The sequence below is a fragment of the Zootoca vivipara genome, chromosome 3, assembly GCF_965207765.1.
Source record: "Zootoca vivipara chromosome 3, rZooViv2.hap1.1, whole genome shotgun sequence".
NCBI classification, from domain to species: Eukaryota; Metazoa; Chordata; class Lepidosauria; order Squamata; family Lacertidae; genus Zootoca; species Zootoca vivipara.
In genome coordinates this window covers 61,636,287-61,663,936 of record NC_142586.1, presented here as the reverse complement: position 1 = coordinate 61,663,936, position 27,650 = coordinate 61,636,287, and the positions used below count along the sequence as shown (strand labels likewise).

Sequence of the window (27,650 nt, the reverse complement as noted above, 5' to 3'; positions counted from 1 at the left end):
AGTTGAAAGCAAGATGTTAGTCTGTTTCAGTGCCTATCTAAACAGGCAGAGGGTTTGCCCTTGGGGCTAGAATCTGTAAAACGGTCTTTGTTGACATTAAGAAATATTAAGCAGGACCATTTCAGCTGTTTGCAAAGTGATGCTGCTGTGAATACCTGCTTCACCTCCAGTAAAGGAATTTCTTGATGGATTGACATTGCATATTTGAACAGCTAATCCTTTCAAGAGTAACAATGTGATATTCTCTCTCTCTCTCTCTCTCTCTCTCTCTCTCTCTCTCTCTCTGTGTGTGTGTGTGTGTGTGTGTGTGTGTGTGTGTGTGTTGTGTATGGATCGGAATGAGAGAGAGAGATGATGGAACACACCCACAATGGGTGTATCCTCATTCAGATCAGATAGCTGTTCAATTTTACTGAGAACCTCCATGTGTACAAATGAATAGACATCTGTAAAGCATAGTGGAGGAAAGAACCAGATGATAGTGGGAATGAGGGGAATGGGTTCCAGAGGCAGGCTTGCTGAAGAAAGGAAGGGGAGGCTGAATTGCAATGATACGGAGTGTAGGAAATTGGAACAATTTGTAAAAGTGTTACGGTTTGAAGAAACGAGAAGCTATGGGACAAGTAAGTGTGTGGGGGGGGGGACCTTTCACACAGTGTCGGTGAATATAAGGGGCTTTGTTCTGATGGCAAGATGCAGTAATGATGGCAGGCCAGGAACTCACCTGAGTAGGAAAACAGAAATGGAATGCTGTCCCAATACTTCAGTTTACATTGCTCAAATGTTCAGCCTATTTCACCCCTTCCCTGTTCACAAACTGAGCTATAGCCGTGTGGACTGTGCAGATTGTTGGGATATTCCAGCTGAGCATTTTTCACTAGGACTCTTTCTACTGGTTGGTCTCTATAGGGGGATGAAATAGAAAGGTGGGGAATCTCGTCAATCTCCTAAAGCAGTTATTCTTCACTGACCATTGTGGTATTAATCCTTGCCATCCAAGTCATTTAGGAAGTACATTTAGAAAGCATAGTAGCAGATGGACCCTTAGTATTGCTTAATATTCTTGGGCTAAGCATGAGGTTGTTCCTAGTAGTCATGGGCTTTAATTATACTTTCTATAATATTTTATTAGGCTGCAGAAATGGCTCTCCGTTTGAGTGGAATCAATCGCTGGTGTGTCAGTGGCACACCAGTGCAACGAGGATTGGAAGGTGAATAGTATAGCTAATCTTCTGTCTGTATCAACAAGCATGCAGTAATGGCAAGGGTATTTTGGTCCAAACTCCCTTCTAGAAAGCAATTCTTCTTTTTTTTAATCAAGAATATTTGTGTCCTGGCTATCCAACAGCATATTGTTCAAGACAGCTAATAATAAAAGAGAATCCATCAAGTGCAAACTAAAGCATATTTAAAATACACCTTAAAAATCACACACCAAAAAAAAAGCAGAACAAAAAACAAAAACAGTACTAATTGTAACTACAAATAGGCCTTCTCTTATATTCCCACCACATGTACCTATGACATTGGTGAGATACAGACAGCGACCTCATTTACAGATCTTAATGCCCAGGCAAGTTTGTATTGGAGCAGGCAGTCCTTCAGGTACACTGATGCCAAGACATTTAGGACTTTAATGGTCAAAAGCAGCCCTACTTTGATTTGGGCTTGGAAACTAATTGGAAATCAATTCAGTTGTTGTGATTAGAGTCACATGCTCCTTATCAGCTACTCCAGTTAGCAGTCTGGCTACAGCATTTTGGACCAACTGCAATAGTCCAAATGCATGTAGAGCCCAGCATCCTATTTTCACCGTAGCCAACTAGATGCCTATGGGATGCCCACAAGCAGGACATGAGCACATCAGCAGTTTCTCCACTTGTGTTCCCTAGCAACTGTTATTCAGAGGCATATTGCCTCCAGTACTAGAGGTACATGTCAGGTAGTCATTTATAAACTTATATTCAATGGGTTTAACCCTGTTTTTAAGACTCCATCTTGTGGTAGTAAATTCCAGAGTTAAGTTGGGTGCTGTATGAAGAAATGCTACCTTTTGTTTCTCATGAATCTTCTGACATTCAGCTTCATTGCATGGCACCAGGTTCTACTAACTAGGGCATGTGTTGGGCCAAATCCATATCTCAAGTTGTAGTTGACATACTAGCCAAAGCTATGCAAACATAGTTCCAGCAACAAATTGTTGCCTGTGTATCCAGTTTCCAGGATTACTCCCAAAGTGTGAACTTCATTAATCAAGGGAAGTGGGACCTTCTCTAAAACAGGATGAACTCCAACTTTTGATCTACAGTATTATAGATTATGACAGTGTTGGCCAAACTTGGGTCTCCAGCTGTTTTGGGACTACAATTCTCATCATCCCTGATCACTGGTCCTGTTAGCTAGGGATGATGGGAATTGTAGTCCAAAAACAGCTGGAGACCAAAAACAGCTGGAGACCCAAGTTTGGCCAACACTGGATTATGAGCACCTAATAATTGCATTTACAATTGCCATATATTCATTTTTAGTCATAAACTTAAGAAATGGCAACAAAAATATTTTTTAAGCACCGGAAAATTTTCTACCCTTTGTCATTGCTGCCGTGCAGTAATCCTTGTTCAGGAAAGCCTCCTAAGAATTAGGAGGAAGCTGGAAACTGTCCTTCTATGAACTTCCATATAAAGTTTACATTTGTAATTGAAGCCCAGATTTTGAAAAAAATGTCAGTGCTTTAAAATTGCTGGTGGACTCTGTGGGATACTTATAAGGGGATGTACTGCTTATTTTAAGCTTTCACAAAGATTTAATTGTATACACAGCACCCAAGTTCCATCTCTCCTCCCCAAAGAAAGAAAGCGTGAAGCAATTTAACTTGTCAGGCTTAGCTAAGTTGAATTGTGTATAAGCCTTTTTAAAAGTATTTCTTGCATGCAGTATAATGTGCTGTTCCTTTGTCATAGATTTATATGGATTAGTACTGTTCCTTGGAGCTGATCCTTACTGGGTCAAATATTGGTGGGATCAGCTTCTGTATCGACCATACTGCAGGAAAAACACACAGCCTCTCTACAACTTCATAGCCAAGATAATGTGGAGGTCAGCAAAGAAGGACGTGATTGACCAAGTAAACACACAAGTTCTAAGAAATATGTTTATAGACAACATTTTTCACCTAATACTTGAGTTACTCATTTGTCATTACATTTTATTATTAGATTCAGATCCCTGCTCAGACAGAAGATACACACTGGCTCTATTTTTCTCCTGTGGAGAGACACTTTTATCATCGCCAACATGAGGTCTGCTGCCAGGATGCTTTGGCAAAACTCAGGAAGATTTCTGATTGGTCCCTCAAACTTAGCAGCTTGGATCGGAGGACAGTTGCTTCCATTCTGTACCCTTTGTTGCGCTTGAGGCAGGCCTGCTGTCACCCACAAGCTGTACGTGGAGAATTCCTGCCACTGCAGAAAAGGTTAATTACATTAATTCTTAAAGTAACTCTAGACCTCTCATAATTACGGGACTCATACTGATGTACATGGGTCAGTGGGGCTGATTTCTGGGTAGACGTACAATATTGAAATGTAAAGGTTGGGCTTTTTCTGTGGTTACTCTAAAGTCAGTTGGTGAGTAAAATTCACCAGTTTGGTATATGAAAGAGAAAGGTATTTGTTATTCGTTTGGACTTCATATTCCAGGCAGTCACTCTAGAAATAGCAGAGTACTTGTGAAGTTGAATTTATACTTACAAGACAGCGTTTGAAAATACACTGTATATTTTGCATACAGAGCAAGACATACATACATACATACATACATACATACATACATACATACATGTGTGCAACCTGCTGTGGTCTTGTTACCTCACCTGATAGAACATTAAAGATAGTTGTTGAAGTTCAAATTTCAGATAATATGCAAAACTGAGATCCCACTCCATGTTTTTAATCATTGTGACTTGCATCAACAAAGTGCAAGTGAGGTTGTAGTGGGAAGGGGAAATTAGTGGAAAGTGAGGAAGGAAGCAGAGGTGCCCTTTGCTTGCAAAAGAGCAGCTTTTGATCCAAGGCTATGAATTTAAAGATATCAAATCTTTAAATTTTAATTATCTTTACTTTAACTGATAGTATTCTGAGACAACTATTTGAGCAAAGAAATAAATAGATCTAAACTATGCAGATAGGTTTAGCCTAACTGTAGTTGGGATCTATTGGCCTGTTGGGTCTTTGCTCTTGACTCAAAGACTATTCGTTTGCCATAAATCCAACAGTGCTGAAGAATCTTTCACTGCGCACACCAATTGAAATTCGTATTTTGATCTGCAACCAATAAGTAATAGTACTGATTGATTAATCCTCTTCAACTCTGCAGATTACATGTTTCTATACTCTGCTATGAGAAGAAATAGCATAACAGTATGACAACTGATGTTGACTATTCATACTCTCACAGTTCTAGAAATATAATAAATACTAGCTTGTATTGGGAGCAGAACATTGCCACTAACTCTTTAGTGTTTAAGTTGATGCAGCAAGTTCAGGAAATGTGTCAGTGAAATAAAGCAGGTTTAATTTTAACTGTTTATCTGTCCTAGCAACCTATATTCAGTGGAATATTCATGGGTAGCAGCAACATAGCCACTTCAGTAAAGGAGGAGTACAGTAACAAAACAAGTAGCTCCCATAAAAAGGACCGCAGAAAAAGGATCTTTTTCTAAGCTCTTTTTGTCTGAGAGCAATAGTCCATTTTTACAACAAATGGTTGAAATTACCTGTGGGTATCCTTTTACTTCTGTGTCCATGACACAGTGCTCGGGCTTCTGAATAATAGAACAATGAACCCATCGTCTCTATCAGGTTAGCAAGCTAGTTCACTGTTGCTTTTCTATCCTGCCCTCTGTGAAGTTGGGGGTCCCAGGTTGTCTTTTATCCACATAATGGCCCGGACCAGTCTCTTGGTTTAGATATGGAATGACATCATGTTTCTTTGCCTGTTGTTAAATATATATCCTTTTCCTCAGAGCATGTCTTTTAGAAATCAGCATTTATATTTTATTTTTACAATTTGAACCTGACAGTGAACAATGACTACTTTCTCTGTTTCTCCCACTCTGGTCCTGTTTTGTGCCTGGGGAATGTGAACATGAGAGTGCTGTTTTCTCTCTTAGGGTGCTTCCACCTGGAAGCCTTCTGCAGGTTTCTGTTCCTTCTCATTCCACTTTCATCACATTATGAGATAGCCGTGTACTGTCCACACCATTTTAATTTAATAAAAAAAAGCTGAGTTGAACGTTGTCACCATCAACAAGCCCAGACTGGAATGTTTTAAAGCATTTCTCCCTTTTCCATGGGATGGCATAGCAGGTCCAGTGGAGAGTTTGGGGCTGTTTGTCAAATAATGAAGATTATTTTGCTTGGCCAATGGTATCATGAGACCTTGAGCAGCATGGGCTGGGGGAAAAGGAGTCCCTTCTGCTGGGTAACAATCCCAACTGCAGTTACTTCTCTCTCCTCTCCTGCTGCTTAACACACTCCTGTAGGCTATCAGTGCTATTCCACTATTTGTTGTGTCACTAAGGTCATGTCACTTAGTCGTGTCAAGTCAGTCATTGTAGTCTCTCGCCACACTTTTGCATATAATGTGGATTACAAGGCATCTAGGCAAGGATTGTAGCCTTATTTTTTCTGTATATTAAAGGAATTCATTTAGTAAAAATATTAAATAATAGCAGTTGAACAGCATCATTTTTTTAATTATACCAGTTGCTAGCCCTTTCGGTTCATTATTGTTATAAAAAGTACATTCTTGGAAAGGTGGACTTATGACCTCTGATGCATATTGAATGCCTGCACTTCATGCTTTGGCTCTCTGTTTCAGCACAATGACAATGGAGGAACTTCTAACATCACTACAGAAAAAATGTCGAACAGAATGTGAGGAAGTCCATAGGCAACTGGTGTGTGCTTTGAATGGATTAGCTGGTATTCATATTATTAAAGGTAAAACTGGCTCATAATAGTTTGGTGCAGTTCTTATGACTGTTGAAGTTAAATGCAAAGATTTTTTTTATATTGAGAGAGAGAGAGAGAGAGAGAGAGAGAGTTCTTTACTATTACTAATTCAGACTAAATCCAAAGGGCCAATTTGTTTTGCCTCAGATTCCTCTAAGCAAAATATAAGCTTCTGTGTCTAGCCACTTACTAACTACGAATATCCCTTGGCTTTGAGCGCCAAACTAAATAGAACTACCTGTGGAATCTGTTGGTTGTTTCTTAAATAGTTAAATAGCAGCCTAGGTGTTTAGGCATTTCTTTAGTAGAGTTACTGGTAAATCCTAAAGGAAAATTTGTATGTTCAAGATATTCAAGAAATGACATTTGTACTAGATGCAAGCAAAGCTGCAGAATTGTAAGCCTGTGGAAGGTTAGCAGGTATAAGTTGCTGCTTTTTCAGTTTTATAAATATTACTTCAAGATAGACTTGGTACATCAAGTTGCAGGAAGAGAAATTTAATCAGAAATGAGGATGGCACTTGAGGAAATACTTGCATGCCTTTTTAAAGCAGTCAGCAAAGAGGAGGGCAGTTTTACATGCCCACTCAAAAATCTGGTGACCCAGCACTGAAGCACACAAATCTGCATCAGCATAAGAAGTACTTGAATCTAATAGGGAATAGTGACTATATACAGTTTTAATTTATATCTCATTCTTACCTCAAAAAATATTTTTTACAACATTTTAAAAATATGCTAACTTTATCAGTGGCTGCATACACAATTATACTGTTTTGATGTTAATGTTACAATAGGTTTGCTGGTCTGTCTCTGTCAAGCTTCCATTTGTAAATAGCCAAACAATTTACTATAATGCTTTCCAGTAATGTTTCTAAGTGTTGGAAATAGGGAATTATTTCTGTTTGGGAACATATATAGAAAGTGTCTGTATCTTCCATTTCCAGGGTGGGGAAGAGGGCTCCCATTGCTTCTACTTCCCTGGAAAGTGTTTTAGCTTTGTTTTCACAGTTGAAAATTTATTCTCCAACTCCTTTTCAGTTATAGTTTGTTTATGCAGCATAGATGTCTCTAATTAAAGTGCTTACTAAGAAATCCTGGTGGTGTTGAGTGTACAGTTGTAAGTAATTAGACATTTGAAAGACAGAAATCCCAATACTCCAGTCTGAAATATGCTAATTTTTCAGGTGAATATGCATTGGCAGCAGATATGTATAGAGAGGTGCTGCGTTCCTCTGAAGAGCACAAAGAGAAACTCAAAACAGATTCATTGCAAGTATGTGCATAATCTCTGAAGCCACTCTTTAAACTAGTACAGAAGTTTTGTGGAACTTTTTTTGCCTTTTTCTTGGCTTTTATGTCTGTTCATGAGCTAAAAGATTGATCACCTGATCAGACATCTTTTGCCAAGAGAGACTTGGTAATGTTGTCAACTTTCAAGAATCATCATTGTCACCAGGCATATATTCTGATATTTAGGAGCCAGCTTATATTTTGCATCAGTTTAGTTCAATCTATCCATAAGAGGAAAACTAAATGCTCTGTTTGAAATACAGTAGTGTTACATCCAGCTTCACATATGAATAGGCAGGTGCTAGGCAAGCATTGGGTTGCAACTAGTGCATATACTGCAAATAAAAACCCTGATTTCTTCACAAGGATCTCATAATTGTTAACCACCCTGGAAGTATGGAAGACTAGGATATAAATATTTTGAACAGTAATACTCAATCTATGGTACCAGATGAGCAATGTAAACAGTGAGCTAGGCCAGTGTTTCTCAACCAGTGTGCCTCCAGATGTTTTGGGACTACAACTCCCATCATCCCTAGCTAGCAAGACCAGTGGTCAGGAATGATGGGAGTTGTAGTCCCAAAACATCTGGAGGCACACTGGTTGAGAAACACTGAGCTAGGCCTTTCAGCTGGTGATGGTGTTGTTTTTTAAAGCATCACTATGGAATACCTGTGGGCACCTATAGTTCTATAGTGTACGGGAGTCAGTTTATTACACTATTACAGGAGTAGAGAAAATGATCTGGCCAATGGACTAAGTTTAAGAGTGGGACAGAGATGCCCATCAGTCAAACACCTAATTTCAAAATGTTTTTGACCCTACTTGCCCACATAGATTTTGCAGAGAGCTTTTCAAAGTACGGTACTATACAAGCTGTGACACTCAGCTGTTTTTTTTAATCTTCAAAGGCTGCTTGCAAAGCACTATCTTGCTGGGTGCTTTGCTGGATAAGACTCCCCAGCCAGCCTGGACTATGGTCATGGATGAAGAGAGTTGGAGTTGAGAAACATCTGGTGCACCATGTTGATTGCTACAGGGAACTCCCCATTATGTGTGCACTGTTTGCACACAACCATGCACACACGCAGTGCCAGGATCCCAGAAGTGGAGAGAACCCTGGAGAGTCCTCCTGGCTTGCAATGAGACTCTCCCCAGAGCCCAAAGAGGACATTCTTTCCAGGCTTTGGGGAGGGTTTTGTTGCAAGCCAAAGGCACAATAGGGTTTTGCTGAGGTCTCCTGCCTAACAGCTGACGTGTACGGTAGAGCAGCCACTGCTGCTGCTGCTGCCATTGCTTCCCCATGATGCTATCCATGTGAGCCAGAGGGACAGTGTGACTCCACTGAATGGTCCAGCCAATGTACTTCCCCGTACATTAGCTGTGTGAGCTCCCCTGTCCCTCTGGCTTGTGGCAGCTGGAGGGGCAATGGAGCTGGGTTGAGCAGCTCAGCTGACCCATGAGAAAGGGTTCCAGCGTGTCATCTGAGCGGCCTCAATAAGCCTCTGACTCGTGCAGAGACACTCCCCAGAGCCCAGGTCTCCACACGAGCTGGAGGGACATCGGGGCTTCCTCAGCTGATGTGCGGAGAAGTGGTGGCGGTTGCTGTGCTACCCAGCACATCAGCTGTTAGGCAGGGAGGCTAACCAGCCTCACCAAAGCCCTGCTGCTGCTCCAGATCATGGGGAGACTCTCCCAGAACCAGAAGAGCCCTCTTTGAGCTCTGAGGCGGGTCTCCTTGAGAGTCAGAAGGACCCTCCAGGGTGCTCCCTATTTTACGCAATTTCGCGTATGCGCGCAGGGGTTCAGAATGCAACCCCCACGTAAATGGGGAGTCACCTGTACTGTTCTTTTCTGTATAACATGAATAAGTGTATAGTGCCATAACTTTGAGATGTGGGTAGAAGATTATTTAGTTCTATGTGGTAATGTATTCATGTTTCTGTGGGGATTTTACTGCCAATTTAAACTTCTTATTGTTCGTAATTGTCACAGTACATCAAACTTAATCACTGCTGCCTTGTATGTTGACAAACGCAGAGACTTCATTCTACGCACAACCTGATGGAGCTTCTGGCAGGAAAGCATCCTGGGATATCACCCACTTTGCGCGATAGCAGGCTTCAAGAAGAGGTGATTGTACCCTGTGTGCACTTCAGTGTGTTAAGGAATACTTCCTGCAAAATAATTTATAAAAGAATGTAATTTGTTACAGGATAGCTCCGAGGCCTCTTACAGAAATACTTACAATCCTAAGGTCAAATGTAAGGAAATTCCATGTTTGCCACATCTTTCCAGATGCAGCTGTAGTGCACTTTCAAGGTCACAACTGTCAGCAACAAGCTACAAGAACAAATGAATAGTTTCCTTGTGGAGACTGCTGTGCTTAACTTCTTCATATCCTTATCCTGGGTAGAGTTAATGTAGAGTTAATGCAGTTCTCCTTCTCAAACCTCTACTAACCGTACTGGGCTGTTAATAATAATAGAAAGAGTATGGTTGTGAAGTTGAAGCTAATTGAATTGATCGGTAATTTTAAAGGACTGCCTTTAGGTAAGAGGGACAGAGCAGGTCAACTCGGGCCAGTCACTGCACAATTAGGACCTGAGGTTTATCAGGGCCTGGATAAAAGATTGGCTGGGATAACTGAAGCAGAAAAACTAGCAAGGGAAGAATGAATACCAATAGATCAGATGTTTTGAAGCTGACCAAGTAACTTTTCACAGATGATCAAAACAAGGATGTGACATTTAATGAAGAACAAACTAGAATTGGAACACAGAATGGGAATTAGTGGCAGTAGTTGTAGCGTTATATTTGAATAAGAATTAAGAGGGATAACAAGGAAGTCAATTTGGACAGGAACAATGATTTGAAGGCAAGATTGCATGAAAATACACTATAAAAATGATGGTATCCACTCAGGAGGCTGGTAAGTTTTTGTCTTGCTTAGGTGAGGCTGTTCTGCTTTCAGTTGATTGCTGATAGAGAAGAGCCAGGTAGGCAAACCCTCAAACCCTGGCAAGTTCTTTCTTTTATCATCCTTTGCTAGCTACTACAATTGCCTGAGTAATGTTTCAGGTTATACAAAGGAGTATTATTTATTAACTTTATTTAGAAAATTCATAAATGGCTTTATTTATATATCCAAGCAATGTAAAGATAAAACATGGCAAAAAACTAATTAAAAATAAATTTGCATAAGATAATCATTTTTTAAAAAAAGATAAAATCAACAAAACTTTAAAACAGATGTTTCTTGATAGGCTTGCTAAAATGCGAGAGTTTTCAGCATGTGTTTTAAACAGTGTTAGAATGGTGCCTTCTTAATGTCAGTAGCCAGGGAATTCCAGGGCACATGCCACACATGGAAAAACTCATCACAAACGCACAACAGGCAGCTTATGGGACTGCAAAAGAACTTGTGATATTCCAGATAAAAAAATGAATATCCTTTCTATTTAGAAAAGCTGTGCAAGTTTCTCTATGTTCTAGGGATAAGGGCAGTCCTTACTGAAATATGGCTTTTGAAGAAAATATCCCCTATGATTGGTTGGTCTTACTATGGGTTGCCCATAGAATCACAGAATTGTAGAGTTGGAAGGGACCCCAAGGGTCATCTAGTTCAACCCCCGGCAATGCAGGAATCTCAATACAAATGTCTCTTGAGTCCTTCTGTAGATTTTGTTGTAGATAGCAGCTGTGTTCATATGTGATTCTAGCTTCGTATAGCAATTTAAGTTGTGGCCTTTCTGGAGAGTGAAAGTCATTTAAAATGGCCTAACACTCTTCTACAAAACATAGTATTCTATTTCATCTACAACATTCACTGGTAATAATGTATCAGCTATTAACTAACAATGTTTTAAGTATTTCAGTGTTTGGTGTCTTTCTCTCGAAGACCTGGCTAATTCATTTATCATTTAAAAAACAGTGTGAGCAACTCCGTCAACATTATATGAGTAAATCAAATGCAGAAGTTTCTGAAGCCCACCAGGCTTTGCAACCAGTACTACAGACAATCCATGAACTCCAGAAGAAAGTAAGATTTTAGTAATATCTTTGACTTGCTTTTTGATGGTATGTGAGATACGTGGGAGCTTAAAAATCTATAATAAATTGTCCATGAAAAGATTCCCTACTGCAGCAAGCTGGATCAGAAATGGAATTCTAGAAAACTGGCCTTCAGTAGGTTATATCCAATGCTGCAGTTCCATTCATTCAACAGACTTCCACAGTGCAGGTGGATTTCTACCCATATAACAGGACTCTCTGTTGTTCTCCTACTTCCTGCAGCCCCACTCGTGCCCTCAAAAGTCTGATCCAGAGCAGTTTTGGGGGGTGCAGGGAGGGAGGAGAGGAAGGAAAAGTCCTGTTACGTGAATTAAAATGTGCGTGCCAGTTTTAGATGCAACCAATGCACTGTTCTTCCACAGAGTTTCTACAGAATAATGTATGTTCACGTTTCTCTCTGCCTCACTCCTGTCCATAAACATTTAAGATGCATGAATTGACCTGTGAATATACAAGTTAACAGCTTCAGTACGCGCAAATGCTATAAAACCCGGGAACTGCCAAAATAAAATAGATACAGTGGTACCTCGGTTTATGAACACAATTGGTTCCGGAAGTCTGTTCATAAACTGAAGTGAACTTTCCCATTGAAAGTAATGGAAAGTGGATTAATCCGTTCCAGATGGGTCCGCGGAGTACTCAACCTGAAGCGTACTTAACCCGAAGCATGGGTGTAATTGGTTCCGGAAGTCTGCTCATAAACTGAAGCGTTCATAAACTGAAGCGAACTTTCTCATTGAAAGTAATGGAAAGTGAATTAATCCGTTCCAGCTGGGTCTGCGGCGTTCGTAAACCAAAAATTTGTAAACCGAGGTTCCACTGTAAAGCAAATTTTCCTTATCACGGATTTTTTCTGTTCCTCCAAGGAGCTCATTCCATCTTAGGCTAATTTACTTGACAATGGATAAAAGAGCATGATTGGCTGAAGCTCATGGCCGATCCTTCTGAGTCTAGTCTGACACTTTGTTTGCTGCTGCACTCTACGAGACACATTGTGTGCTGTGATGATAATGAACACTGATGGCTATGTTCAGGCATAACACTGTGATGTGAATGAGCCTGGGGATTGCACACAATTCCCCTTCTGCCTTGGCATGGCCACAAGAAGTGCAGAAGGTTTCACTTACCTTTTTGCTTATCCCTGGCATTTTGTGTCATTCAAACTGGCAAGTTGCTAGTTTAAAAGAAACTAGCTCTTTCCTCCTGTTTGCATTGGAGTTTCTGAGTTCTGAGGCTTACCTATGCTCCTTCACAACACTCTAAACCAAGGTTTATTTTAACATCCAAATGCATCCACTGTGGCTTTCTCAATGAATCACATTTGCATTCGTTTCTTCAAATGTAAGTTGAGCAATCACTTATACCAGGTGTGGAACAGCATGATCAAGCGTAGTGTCATTTCTGTAATCCTTAAACAAATGGTGTTTCACTTGGAGATGCTGTGTTTCTCTAAAACTAATAAAAAGCAGTTCTCCAGGTAAGACTTGCTTTTCTTTCTAAGGAGCAAAATAACTTTAAGGCAAGAATATGTCAGTACTTAACATGTAGCTCCTCAAAGATCTTAGGAAATAATTCACTACAATAGGCATTTCACTTTTAAGCCTCATTTTGGGGTGTAACATATGAAGAAAAGGGGGAAGTACTCATGTCATTAAAGAGATATGCCCACCTAATTGTACTGTTTCCACAGTTTCAAATATTCCTCATTTATTTTTCATTGTTAAATCTAGCTACTGATTTGTCTCTCTCTGTCTTAAACGCTACAAAAAATAAGTAAACAAAGTAGCAGAAAATACTTAAACAATTGTATATATTTAAAAATAAGTTCTGAAGTTATCTAAGATGACTGCAGTGTGTCAAAATTTACCTGGGGAAAAGCTGCTGGTCTTGTATTTAGTCACAAGGAAGTGTGTGTTTCTCAGGCACGGCTTTTTATCACGCAAGGTATGGCACATGTATTTATGGGCCTATTTTCTGTCCTACACCTAGATGCGCTCCAATTCACCTTGGTGGTTAGATGTGATCCAGTCAGCAATACAATATGCTATTGATGAGGAGCTTGTTCAACGGGTGCAAAATGATCTTACTAGCAACTACAAACAACAAACTAATAAACTCTCTATGGTAGACAAGTAAGTCAGCAGCTACAAAGTAATTTTCCTTATCATAATTCTCAAGTTTTACTCAGTTTGTGACAGCTCATACCCCATGCCCCAGGCACTGCTTGCTTGAAAACATCTGGGCTATCATTTAAAATTTGAAAATGTTTCAAACAATGTATCCATATACAACATTTGTTTTCAAAAATGTAAGCCTTCTGTTTCCCTTTATGTTGATTTAAATCTTAGTTGTGCATTGGGTGTATTCATGTTTGAGATAATAGTCTATTCATCTCTTTAGCAATTATTTTTGCTCTGGAGTGTAATATTTTTTTATAAAAAATACATCATTTTGCTCTTAAAGCACCATTTTCTAGGAATAAGTAGAATTGTATGTATATTTTAAAAGATCAGCTTGGTCACTGGCAATTGTTCTCCCACTTTGGGTGTCAGATTGCTTAAAAGTATATATTGGTGTATGCTCTGCATTGACTTGCCTTTTCAGAAAACTGCATTTGTCTTGTATAGGCACATTACCTCACTTATAGGCTACTCACAGAGATCGGTCTGCCAAAAGTCAAAAGCAGGAATTGTTTGCAAGCTGTTAGCCACATAGTCACTTCTGATTGTTCCCCTGATAAAAATTTGAAGTAAGATTTGCATCCTCATGCCGTTCAGCCAGAAGAAGCTGCATACAATATATGGGCCATGAGTCAATCCATTGATTTCAAAATAAAGTTTTGACTTTTCCTGTTTTTGCTAGGTTCCGTGACTGCAGAGGCCTTCAGTACCTGCTCACAACTCAAATGGAAGAAGTGAAGAAATTCCAGAAACGTGTGAGAGAGGCTGTGAAAAAACTGGAGGGTCCTCCTTCCAAAGAGGTTATCGAGGCTGCCACTATCTGCCATCTGCGCCCTGTGAGGTTGCCCCTAAACAAGTAGGTGTGAAAACACCTTCACCTCTGTCACTGAGATTCCAGTTAGCATTTCTTCTAATAATGAGGCACATATCCCACAACTGAAGTGAAGCAATCAAGTGTGTGCATGGATCCTGTTGAGTTTTTAAAACCTAAATATATTTTTCTGAATTTCATGTTACATTTCTTATTAGGCATCTCAGTGGGGTTTGTTTCCGAATCTTTTTATTAATTGAAAGAAAACTGCTAGCAAACTTTGGGAAATTAAATTGTTTATTGATCTTCTAAATGCTTCTCTTTGTAATATCTTGTATTCCAGCTGTGTCTTCTGTAAGGCTGATGAATTGTTCACAGAATATGAGTCAAAGCTCTTCTCCCATACGTAAGTGATTTTCTCCTTTTTTGTGCACTTGTGATGAAAGCAAACTTCTTTCATAGATCAGAAAGAGTTTCTGCTGTGACCTTCTATATCCTTTCTGGAAAGAAACAAGGTTCCTTCTCTTTGAGAGCTGCTCCACCTCTTGGGAGTGTGAATCTCAGGTGAATTATCTTCTCTTTCACTGTGTTCTTGTAAGGAGAAGTGGTATTCGTTTTTAAATAAGGTCACTATATCAAGCACTGTAGCATTTGTTTGCCTATTATCTTTGATTCTATTAAGATTCATACGGACTTCAGATATGATGACTGCTCTAATTCTTCTACCTTATTTAAGTGTAAAGGGGCAGATGGCAATCTTTGAAGAAATGATAGAAGATGAAGACGGTCTGGTTGATGACCGCTTACCTACCACAAGCAGAGGTCTCTGGGCAGCAAGTGAAACTGAGCGCTCTTTGAAAGCTATACTGTCTTTTGCCAAAGCTCATCGAATAGATGCCAAGGCAATTGAAGAGGGCAGCATCTTCTTGGAACTTTTTGAAGCATGGAAAAAGGAATATAAGGTACAACAGCAAGAAGAAATCATGGTGAAAAGTTCAGAACATAAGCATTTTGAGTTGGTTGGTTGGTTGGTTGGTTGGTTGATAGGCATATAGACAACTCATGCATAACAGTCATATCGATTGATTTATTTGTTAACCTCCTTTCCACAAAAACATGCTTAAAGCTGCTTACAAGAATTATAATGACAACAGTCATAAAACAGCAATATATAACAGTGGCACTGTGGTCTAAACCACTGAGCCTCTTGGGCTGGCTGATCAGAAGGTTGGCAGTTCGAATCTGTGTGAAAGGGTGAGCTCCCGTTGTTCGGTCCCAGCTTCTCCCAACCGAGCAGTTCCAAAGCATACCATCCAGGGGTCCTTTACCTTTACCTTTTACCTAACAGGTAACCATTTCATACAATGATAATTCATTCAATAAATAATAAGGATGGTAATAATACATAGCACACACAACCACAACATTTCATATGTGTGATCAGTATGTATATTCTTATTGCTGTGTTACACAATTGTCACAGACCACCATTACCCATTGCATTTCATAATCTTTTGACTTCATTGTTCACAGTTGTTTTCCTTTCGGTGGAGATGCACATAATGTAAATGATCTCAGTGGGCAAATATGTAACCAAATATGCTGGGTAACATATACTCAAAAGGTTCTGCACTGATTAATGAAAGGGTATGCCACAATAAAATGGTTAATGTGCCACAGAGCTCTTTGTTATAGATGTTCCCAAAGCAATTTTCTCTAAACTAAAAGGCTCATTTTGAAACACCATTCCCAGCTTTTCACTGCTCATGTCTCAACCCTTAAGTGCAGGGCAGGATGGAGGCTTTGTCCTACAGGCAGTCAAATTACTGCTGCTAATCAGACATTTATGACATTCATGTCCTTCTAGTGTTGCAAGTGGAGAACAAATTGTCTCTTCACATACGGTTGCTTTGAGGACACATATGGAGACCTGTTACCAGTGACAAAAAAGGCTGTGCATTTGTATCTTCCATCTGTCCAGTACTAGTAAACTTTCAATTGGGTATGTCGTCTTTGCAGTACTGTACCTGGTAACTACCAAGGCCTTGTGTCCTGTGCTGCATGGCAGCAGCATTTAAAAACTGAAAATTGATTCCTGTGAAGGCATTTTTGATATAGTTCTTTATTCCTCAGACTATAGCTGTCGGCTAAGAGAATGAATTGTAAACTAGGAAGCTGTAGGTTAAGTCTCATTTTAGGCAGAAATTAAGTAGTCTTTAGGCAAGAGGTAGTGTCTCAGCATTGGATCCATAGCCGCAATTTGGGGGTGATAATAATACAGGCTTACTTTCCTAGGTCATTGTAATGATATTTGTGCTAAGAGTACTACCTTTAAAATATTGACTTATATTTTCTCTAGTTCTGCTGTGGTTCAAGTTATTTTGTGAAAGTGGGCTTTTTATTCTGTCTTTGGACCCTTTAATAGCAATAACAACCAAGAAAGTCCCTTCCGCCATAGGAGGAGGGGAGATTGTGGGCGCCACGAGCACTCCATGTGATGGGGGAATGGATGCCATTCCCCCCAGCCCATTGGCCAGCTCCTGGTCGTGGCGCTCCCTTGGTGCGTCCAATCAGGACGTTCCAAGGGGGTGCGGCTTGCTGATTTAAGCAAGCCCGCAGCCGGGAAACAGCCTCTCTTCTCCTGACCGCTAGCTGCTTCGTTTTTCCCGCCCACCCTCCCTTTAGGCAGGGCTCTCTTTTGACATTGCTATGGACATCGGTCGGGCGCTGTTGAGGGGCCTGGTAGGAATTTTCCCACTTGGCAAATTGGCTCTGGCCTGGTGGTTTTCGCCTACCTCGTAGCAACTCGTCACAACTTTGGTTTTGGCGGTAGGCATTGGATTATCTCTGAAAGGGTACAGGTGGGGGGGGGGAGGTTGCTGCCATCACCTCCCCCAAAATGCTGAAGGGTACTCCCTTAAGGAGTCCGGGGGCGTGGCCATGTCCGAAGCCGTGGTAGGTGAGGGCCCAAGCCGGTGGCCCCAGGATGAGTTCCTAGTTGATCTGCATTGTAGGGCTCACCCAACAGTGGTTAACCCTTCACAGACTGCCAGCAGAGCGGGCTGGAGTCGGATATAGACTGTTAGATCCAATGCCTGAGCCAATACCTCTCTGCATCCGTAATCAATAAAGTTGTGGCCTTCTACGCCCATTAACCATATGCAATGTGTCATGTGTCTTTATTTATTCGGGGGGGGGGGGTGATTGGGGCATTGCCACACAATTGTGCATACTGAAGTGTGCTTAGTTTTGCGAAAATAGCTAGTTTTCCCACTCATAGCTAACACAGAAATTCTAGTTTACTGTAACTTTCTTCTGTGTATCTGGGTGGGTGGGTAATGGGTATGCATATGTTTTGCACTACAAAGTACAATAATTTTACAGTACAAAGCTGTAATTTTCTATTAGATTTTTTTTCTGTTTGTGTTATTTTGAAATCCTTAGTGCTGGGACACAGAATTATTTGTTAACCACAGCCTACTGTGCTGCTGCTGATTATCTTTCAATCTTCCCTTCAGCTGCTTCATGAATATTGGATGGTCCTCCGAGATCACGTGTCTGCCATTGATGAGCTTGCCATGGCTACAGAACGGTTTAGAGTGCGTCATCCGGAAGAGCCAAAACCCAACCACCCTGTTCTTCACATAATTGAGCCGCATGAGGTAACAAGATTACATTGTCTCTGAAAAACAGTAGTGCTGATTAAGCTACCATTCGGGACTGCTGCTTGCCACTAAACAGGACCTTAAAACCTCAGCCCTGCTGTTTGTTGAATGTTCTTCTTGTAGCATCTCTCCATTGTTTGGGACTAGATATAACTTGCACACCAGGTTTATGTGTTTATTATATGAGTATATCTAGAGATTGCCTTAATGATCACTGAAGGGTTACATTTCTTTTCTAGGTAGAACAAAATCGAGTGAAACTCCTTAATGACAAAGCAGTTGCCAAATCACAGCTTCAGAAGAAACTGGGTCAGCTTCTCTACCTTACTAATTTGGAAAAGGTAAGGTTGACTTGCACCATTTCCAAATTACATTCATGTGGAACCCTCTATTACCTTGAAGATACGATTTTCTCTTTAATCTTACCTCATATTGTTTGAATATCAAAAAGAAAGAAACAGAGCAAGTAGGGATTCCTACTTTGCATTGGCATTATCCTCAAAGAGGTTCTTGGAGCCGAGACAAGAAAAGCTGTGGTGAGGTTCTGCAGGTTTTACCTCATTCCTTCAAGTATGTCCAGTATGGATTTAAAGGACACAGACTCAAACTATGACTACTTGAACAGCTGTAGATACTTACTGCAGATGTTTGTATAGCTATGCCAAGAAGCAGCATACCTTCCAGACTATGCTTCATAGCTGCAAAAGTTGCTAAACTTCACATAACTGGGACATTCTGCTGACTTGAATCACTGCAAACTGCTCTAATTAAACAAAAGGAAAAAAAATCATTTCTTCCTTAAATGTCAGCTTTGTAATTTTTTGATCATGGTTATGAGAACTAGGCAAGCCATTTTGTGCACAAAATGGATTCATTGTCTCTTTCTTATATACATGAACTTACCATACTACACTACATAGCTAGCTAATTATCAGGGAAATTTCAAAACCAGTTTGCAATACTGAAGCAGGCTGTTGCCTAAATGATAAAAAAGACAGAAGTCCCACTGGGCTTCTACAAGCTCTTGGACACACCCAAAATTGTCTGGATTGTATTTTAAAATCATGACTCAGAATTACCCCCCTGATTGTCCCTTGGAAGTTTTAATAGACTTTTCCATAGAGTTGTTTGCATTCATCAACCACAGCGCTTTAAACAATTCTTTTTAAACAATATCTCTCATAGTAATCCTAAAGCTGATCACCGAATCTCAGACAGCATTTTATCTTTTAGTTTTAAAACTACTGAAAAATATTGGCTTGAATCCAAATATGCCCTTGTGGTTACAGAAGGGCTGTTGACAGAGAGAGAGCAGAAAAGATTTTTTTTTTTGCACAAGTTTACTAATGGAGTTTGTATGCTATAGCTTGTATTGTATGTTTCTCATACTGTAATAATGCATTCCCAAGTACAGTGGTGCCTCGACTTATGAATTTAATCCATTCCGAAGGCACCTTCATAGGTCGAAAAAATCATAAGTCGAAAAGCGCCATTGGAAACACGATTTCCCATAGGAATGCATTGGAAACGGAAAAATTCGTAAGTCGAAGCAACCCTATCTAAAAATTCGTAAGTCGAAAAATCCCTATCTAAAACCGCCGCGGTTTCCTTTCGGATGTCGAGACATTCGTAAGCGCACGACCATTTGCCCCATTCGTAAGTCGAAAAATTCGGTTGTCGAGTCGTTCGTAAGTCGAGGTACCACTGTACATTGTGGTACTGCACTGTAAGGTGTCTTCCACAAGCTTGCACAAGAACACTTGGAATAGCACTAACACACACATGAGTCTTTGAATCCAAGCTATTGCTTTTTTTTCCCAGGTATTGATTTATTTTTAGCATACTTACAAACAGGCCCTATATAATGAATTGCCAAACTTACTAAGCTTTAAAGTTGTTCCAGCTTCAAATCATTTGTAAGATTACTTTAAGTATTAATTTACTTTTACTCCCTCACCCAAAATGCTTTCCTTTAATACTTCCATAGTCTCAAGATAAAACAACTGGAGGAGTGAATCCAGAGCCATGTCCAATTTGTGCACGGCAACTGGGAAAACAGGTAAGACATTCACCTGTGGATTTTTCTGTCGAGGATCTTAAGATTTCATATTTTTAGTGCCAACCGAACGTCCCTGGGGAGAGCATTCCACAAACAGAGAACCACCACAGAAAAGCCCGTTCTTGTGTTGCCACCCTCTGGACCTCTTTCGGAAGAGACACCTGAAGGGCCCTTGATGTTGATGACAGGATCCAGATTGATTTAATTTGTGTTTTTATGCTCCATTTGTAAATATATCCATTTCACTAACTCCTTGTTTTTTCCCTTCTTTTGACTTTATAATCCAAAGCTCCTTGTGTTGTCTCTCTCTCTGTGTGTAGATAAATAGATGGATAGATACATAGATGTAGATACAGATACAGATACAGTTGTACCTTGGTTGTCGAACTTAATCCATTCCAGGAGTCTGTTTGACTCCCAGAATGGTTTGAAAACCAAGGCACAGCCACAGAAGCTGCTTTGGACTTTTGGCTTCCCAAAAACATTTGCAAACCGGAACACTCACTTCCGGGTTTGCAGCGTTCGGCAGCTGATTTGTTCGGGAGCCAAGCCATTCAACAACCAAAGTACAACTGTAGATAGATGATAGATAGATAGATAGATAGATAGATAGATAGATAGATAGATAGATAGATAGATAGATAGATAGGAGAGATTTTTTCTGATCACTCCAGAGATCAGTGTACAGTATGGGGTAGCAACATCACTGGCTTCTTCCCTGATTCATGCCTTTAGAATCCTTAAGTAATGTGTACATATTAATTGCAACCAGCATTGTAGATGGATTTCTTCATAGAACTTAAATTCGAATGTTTAAAAATTACAATTTTCTACTTAGTTCTAATGTATTGTCATGTTTGCATGTGAACTTCAATATCACATATGTCTTTGCACTTACTTGCTGTTATTTCTCCCTCTAGTGGGCAGTGTTGACATGTGGACATTGCTTCTGCAATGAGTGTATCGCTATTATTATAGAACAGTACAGTGTTGGCACCCGCAGAAGTTCAATCAAGTGTGCCATCTGCAGACAAACAACATCACATAAAGAAATCTCTTATGTCTTCACTGCAGAGGCAGCAAATCAAGAAGATGATATACCTGTGAAGGTAAACTGACGTACAGATGAGCACTTTTTATATTGATGCATGTTTCTAATAATCCTGTAAGAGTATTTACATTTTTCTTACTTGGAAGAGAGTTTAGATGCCATGCTGACTGGCAACAAGCCTAGATTTTTAGGAGGGAAACCAAATGACTAATTTTTAATGTTTTAGTATGTTTATGTTTGAAGTGAGTTTTCTGTAAACCACCCAAGGACTTCAAACATTCAACAAATGTTCTGAATAAATAAATGGCAGCAGTCCGTTTAAACAAAACAACACCAACTTTTAATCACTGGGATTTTATTTATGGGCAATAGGAACTTGCCGGTAGCTGAATTTGATTTTGTGAAGTTTATAGTTCTTTAGCTAGCAAAACATACTGATTAATCTGTTGATATTTATAGTGCCAAGCCCCAAATACCCTCCAACCATCAACCAGCCATTGGGCTGATTGGATTTCAATATACACACCCAATGCCTACACCAAAACCTTCTGACATATGTAGTCATTAAAGGTTGAGGCCTCATTTAATCCCAATACTGCTGTCCTGTGTCTTATTTTGTGTTACTTTGCTTGTGCCCGCTCCACTCACACCTTGTGCTCTACTGCACCTCAGTCCGCAACTAATTACTTTTAATTTTTAAAAAAACAACACATGGAGGAACTTCTATTTGAATAACATTTTTATGAAATGCTTACAATGTTTATACATAACTTTTAAAAAATAGGATAGATTTCTTCATGGAAATCATTTATAGCAAATTTCACTGTATATATTTATGTAAACAAAAATCAACACACAGTGTTACTGAATGACTTTAATCAGATCTGAACTATATAAAGGAAACATAAACTTCAATTTCTTCATTTTCAAAGGGAAGTCACTCTACCAAAGTGGAAGCTGTGGTCAGGACTCTAAAGAAAATCCAGTTCAAAGATCCAGGGGCCAAATCCCTAGTTTTCTCAACGGTATGTCTAAAAGTTTTAAAAATTAAAATGTACATTATTCAAAAGATGGTATATAGCTAGATTGTTTATTTCATACCTTTTGTTCACTGCTTGATTGTAAATGCACATACACACCTCAAAGCTGTTTGGATTGGGTGATTGTATAGCTAATGAAGATAATTTTAAGTTAAGATAAAATTAGGATACATAGGAAAGTGTATCTTCTAGTTTTCTTCCCACCTTTTTTAGATGCTGGATGCTCTGATAAGTACCATCTTGTTTGTAATATGGAAATATCTTCTCTTTATATTTTATAGTGGCAAGATGTCCTCGATATCATTGCAAAAGCGCTATATGATAATAGCATGGAGTTTGCTCAAATCAATGGAATTAACAAATTTCAGGTATGTTTCTTCAACTGCTCCCTGATTGTAATTTAATCCTTTGCTTTGTCTTGAGAGTAACATTATGAGGATTTCAGAGGACAGACGTCTGCCGGAACATAGAGGATTCACCTAACAAGTCCCATTAGCAGAAGCCCTGCTCAAGACTTTCTGCTTGCACAACGGAGCTTCCTCCTGTGCATCCCTATGCCCCCAATATTGGCTGGGGGAGGGGGGGAGACAGGCAAATTCCCAGGACCAAGAGGTAGGGAGAAAGGGTAGGGAGAAAATGGGAGATTATTCCATCTGGCAAGCTGAAATGCTTGTGGTGAAGGAATGATCAGAAGACTGTGACATTGTATTTGAGCTGATAGCACCTAGCACTTGTTTGGCACAGAAATAAAAAGAATTAAAGTGCCAGAGAGCTAGGCTAATTTTAGAGCTACTAGAAAGATAATGCCCACTCAGTTAATCGCAGCTAAGCAAGTCAAAATAACTCAGGAATGTGCATGTGTGTCGTCCCCCCCCCCCCGGGGCCAAACAGACACAAATTGTGTCTGGACCAAGCTCCATCTGAAAAGCCCCCTCATGCCCACCTATCACCTTTAATCTCTGAAGTCATCAGAAGGAAAGGAGGCAGCAGCCAGGCAACCCTCTATCATGCCTGAATACATCTGCAGCCGTACTTCATGCCCAGGCACCCTTCCTGCATACCTGTGCTCAGGTATATTGCACACCTGCTCTCTCTGTCTCAGCACTCTCACAACACATCTAGCCTAATACTGTTTGTTGTGTTTTAATTATTTATAGTGATTTTAATTAGTCTTGTGTCTGCTTAGGGAGCCAATTTTGGTTTGTAATGTGGGATTAAAATTTAATCACCCATTGTTCATGTTCATTGCTATGGAAGTTAACAGTGGCTAAGGGTTCCATTTCATGCAAGCTGTGAAACATCCTTCAGACTAGCTTCAGGTCCTTTGCTGCAGTGGTGAGGAGGGGAAATTATTCCAGAGGTGCAAGGGAAGGAATTCTTATAGTCATCGTTAACAGGAGGAAGTTATTAATATATGTGCACCAGCTCTAAGTATTCTCGAGCTATGTATGATCCATTACCTCTCAGATCCACTCTGTCTTTGTAAAGAATTTTGGATTCAAGTGTCACTAGTCTGTCACACTTCATAGCAAATGAATTTGTTCTTAAATATACAGGGAGCTGATAAAGTTTTGAATATTATTATTAATTTTGCCTTTCAGGAAAATCTATCTTCATTTAAGTATGATGCCAAGATCAACATATTGTTATTGCCTCTTCATACTGGCTCGAATGGATTGAATATTATTGAGGCAACACACGTCCTCCTAGTAGAACCTATCTTGAATCCAGCACATGAGCTACAGGCCATTGGCAGAGTGCATCGCATTGGGCAAACTAAGTAAGGATCAAAACTGTTGTGGGCTCACCTAACTGCCACTTAATGCAGTGTGTGTATAACCACTCTGAGGTTTTCTACAATCAAGCGGTATATAAATTCTATGAAATAAATTAACTAAATAAATGCAGTGTTAGGATTTCACACAGTGTACGACAGTAAGTTGAGAGTAAGTGGCAGGTCAGTAGAAACATGAAGTACGAGCAGAACCAACCACTTGCCAATACAGTCATACCTTGGGTTGCGATCGTTGCGGGTTGCGTGTTTTCGGGTTACGGACATGCCGAACCTGGAAATACTGGAACGGGTTACTTCCGGATTTCGGCGCATGCGCAGAAGCGCTAAGTCACGCTTTGTGCATGCGCAGAAGCGTCGAATTGCATCACACGTGTGCGCAAACGCAGCGCTGTGGGTTGTGAATGCTGCAGGTTGCGAACGTGCCTCCCACATGGATGACGTTCGCAATCCGAGGTTCCACTGTAGCCTGATCTCATCATGAAATTGGCTGGTCAACACATGTCAAAATTTCTGTAGCCAGTATTGTCCTAAAGCTACATTATAATTCTAGCATCTTCTGAAACATAAGTGGTTTAGTTTATAATACACACCACATGCTTGTTGTTGGAGCTATTATAGACTGAACAATAAAGACTATTAAGGCTATAATCCTAAACTCCCTTTCTAGGGAGTAAGCCCATTGAACACAGTGATCTACTGAGTAAACTTGTAAGGGATATCGCTGTAAGTGTAACAACGTGCTGAATAGTCTTTTCTTTCCCCCAAAAAAATTTCAGGCCCACAATTGTTCATAGATTCTTAATCAAAGCAACAATTGAAGAAAGAATGCAGACAATGCTGAAAACTGTAGAAAGGAGGTAAGTAAAGCCTGTCTATACAATATTTCATTTTTCAAATTTGTATTCAAATTTGCAAGGGCAGCTACCCCAGACATAAAAACTGAGATCCTAGACACTTACTGCTATGTGTGTTAAGTTCTAGTGAACTCAGTAGGACTTACTTATGAGTAGATATGCATGGTGTTAGAAGCCAGAAAAAAAAATGTTAGCAAAAATGTATTATGGTGCAAGAAGGGGAGGCATTATGCAAGTGATACTTCTGCAGTCACAAATGATTACGAATTTCTACACAGTACTCACAAATGCAACAGGTGGGCTTGTTGCCCAGAGAATATTGCTTTCCACAAGCAAAATAAAGCCCTTTGAAGCATTGTGGAAATCAAACCCCTACAGTAGAATAGTTCCCCCAAGGATCAAACATTTGAATCCTAGACAATAAGTAACTGCATGCACACTTTGATATAAACTGATCCTATGGAAATGGTTCTCTGGTTTGTCCTTCTGATTTGTATGTATTTCCAGATCTTTCATGTATATAGAGAGCCCTAGAATCAAAACTAGTGATGTGGTTTGCCATTACATAGATTCAAACTTTACTCCTCATTGGCATTCTTTTCAGGCTACTGGAACTGAAGAGCTTGGGGACATTTTTCCAAACAAAATTAAAACAGAGTGAATTTACTTTGAATTTTTGTATTGTCTGATATTCATAGTGAGCCCAGATTGTCAAGTGTCATGCAAAGCAGTGTGCACAAAAAGCAGCACAGGATGTTAACAGGTGAAGAACTATTTACCTGTTAACCATTTACAAGCACAAATTGCCCTTTTCTATAAGTCTGCTTTTAGAGAAATCTAAGATGGTTTCTGACCATCTTTTGTAGGTAACATAGCATGTTGATAACCTCTCATAAGGTTCTTTAAATACACAAAAGCTGTTTCAATAAAAGAAGACTTGCATATAAAATTCTAGCAACAACTTGAAAGACATAATTCTGTGAACCGTGATAATGCAAAAATGACTAAAGCAAAACACTGGCTTAGAAAGAAAACAGTTCACAAAGCAGCTTGTCCTTGCAAACCTACATTTGACTGTTTTCTTCAGGTAATTAGCTTGGTCCACCTTTAAGACCCAGTGCTGTGCTTTTGAGTCTCTCCATTTCAACCATAATCATTGCAACATAAACCTCTTTAGTAGAGCTGCCTCTTATATGTAATGAATGTATGTGAGCTACATTTCTCATTTTTTAAAATGTATTTTTCCCTTCTCCCCTCCCCCAAAGCCACTCTAGTTCTTCCATGAAGCAGTCGGAGGCCTCTGTGTTAACAGTAGCTGATCTCGCAGACCTTTTCTCAGCAGAAACTGAAGAACTTGAATGAAGCAATGGATTTCATGCTCTTTTGAGACCAGAAGAGGGCCATAACCTACTTGTTTTCTAACCAACACGTACAAATAGCTAACTGTTCAGAGGTTCCTGTAGATGTCACCAAACACCCACCCTTATTAGGGTTCTATGAATTGATTAGTCTTTTTAGCAGTTTCCACTAAGTTCTGTGGTTGTGGATTTCTTCATCACATTTCTGTTAAGAAGAAGACTTGCACTTTACACAAGCACTACATAGCTTTGCACTTCCAAAGAACATGAACATCCCAGTCCAGCTTTAGTTGTATGATTTTTTAAAAAATGTATGACTAGTTGTGCCAGAAAACGAATGGGGATTCACATGCCATTGAAAGCAAGGAGTATGGGTAGATATCCCTGACATTCCTAAACCGACAAAAGACTTGTTTGCTCAAGGTGTTTGACTAGACATTGAGGAAAGAAAGCTTTGCATGGCAGGAAAGAGTGTGAAAATCATGAAGCAATTCTTCTGCCTTCATTTTATTCCTATAATTAATTACTAAAATAAGTTAGTGAGTAAGCAAATCATTTTTAAGAAAGGGCTTCTAGCGGTGCTGACATATTATCATGCAAGTTTTACCAGTTAATCCTAGCTACAAATTTTTAGACACCACTTTGGCATTTTTAATCATTTTCTTGTTATTTATGCTGTGATATTATGTTGTAGAAATCTGAAAATATTTTGCTTATTTATATTTAAACGTTTGCTGTTAAGGTCTGCTCTTCTCTTGATAAATTATGTCTTTTGTATGATCTTTTGTCTTGAAATAATAGCTGAAAACATCTGCTTGACAGATTTTTAAACGTTCTTACATTCTTGTTTAAAATTTGGATTCTTGTATCCTATTAAACAGGTAAAACTTCCTCTTGTGTAGCTCACTTGATATCTATTAATCAATTTAGCAGCTTATAAGAATTAACATCAGAGGGCAAATGTTAATGCTAACAGATGTGTATTCTGGTTACAGGTAGGTAGCCGTGTTGGTCTGGATCGAAGTAAAATAAAAAAAATTCCTTCAGTAGCACCTTAAAGACCAACTAAGTTTTTATTTTGGTATGAGCTTTCGTGTGCATGCACACTTCTTCAGAAACACTTCAGAAGAAGTGTGCATGCACACGAAAGCTCATACCAAAATAAAAACTTAGTTGGTCTTTAAGATGTGTATTCAACACTGAAAAATTAAATTGTTCAAACACTGAGATTCAATAAGAGCTTCTTGGAGAAGACAAATACTTGTATGGAATACTCCTGTTAAGAGGGACTTTTTCATAGTATGTCTTTACATGGGAATGCATATTAGAAGTAACATCCTCCTGGCTTGTCCGTGCCGTCACTTTCAAGTACACCTCTCAAATTGGTATTTTGCATACTCATCTTCCTGCAGCATCTGAGCTGTCATCAATCACAACTGTCTTTTGGAGTGTGTGT

The 27,650-nt window shown here is 39.6% G+C and overlaps 1 protein-coding gene across 9 annotated transcripts in view; it reads left to right on the top strand.

The window, feature by feature from the left end:
* SHPRH (SNF2 histone linker PHD RING helicase) overlaps nucleotides 1-27,085 on the top strand; it is a 44,748-nt gene extending 17,663 nt beyond the window's left edge. For 8 of the 9 annotated variants that reach the window (XM_088666248.1, XM_035108809.3, XM_088666251.1 and 5 more), the window contains 20 exons: nucleotides 1,133-1,211; nucleotides 2,961-3,124; nucleotides 3,216-3,472; nucleotides 5,881-6,002; nucleotides 7,202-7,290; nucleotides 9,348-9,440; nucleotides 11,242-11,349; nucleotides 13,371-13,513; nucleotides 14,244-14,417; nucleotides 14,716-14,778; nucleotides 15,109-15,334; nucleotides 17,891-18,034; nucleotides 18,277-18,378; nucleotides 20,025-20,096; nucleotides 21,017-21,205; nucleotides 22,080-22,172; nucleotides 22,469-22,555; nucleotides 23,789-23,967; nucleotides 24,759-24,839; nucleotides 26,102-27,085. In XM_088666248.1, coding sequence (XP_088522374.1) covers nucleotides 1,133-1,211; nucleotides 2,961-3,124; nucleotides 3,216-3,472; nucleotides 5,881-6,002; nucleotides 7,202-7,290; nucleotides 9,348-9,440; nucleotides 11,242-11,349; nucleotides 13,371-13,513; nucleotides 14,244-14,417; nucleotides 14,716-14,778; nucleotides 15,109-15,334; nucleotides 17,891-18,034; nucleotides 18,277-18,378; nucleotides 20,025-20,096; nucleotides 21,017-21,205; nucleotides 22,080-22,172; nucleotides 22,469-22,555; nucleotides 23,789-23,967; nucleotides 24,759-24,839; nucleotides 26,102-26,198 — 2,562 coding nt within the window. In that variant the 3' untranslated portion in view covers nucleotides 26,199-27,085. The remainder of the gene's footprint in view (nucleotides 1-1,132; nucleotides 1,212-2,960; nucleotides 3,125-3,215; nucleotides 3,473-5,880; nucleotides 6,003-7,201; nucleotides 7,291-9,347; nucleotides 9,441-11,241; nucleotides 11,350-13,370; nucleotides 13,514-14,243; nucleotides 14,418-14,715; nucleotides 14,779-15,108; nucleotides 15,335-17,890; nucleotides 18,035-18,276; nucleotides 18,379-20,024; nucleotides 20,097-21,016; nucleotides 21,206-22,079; nucleotides 22,173-22,468; nucleotides 22,556-23,788; nucleotides 23,968-24,758; nucleotides 24,840-26,101) is intronic. The other variant, XR_015948988.1, reaches the window with a different exon arrangement.
* The last annotated feature ends 565 nt before the right edge of the window (nucleotides 27,086-27,650 follow it).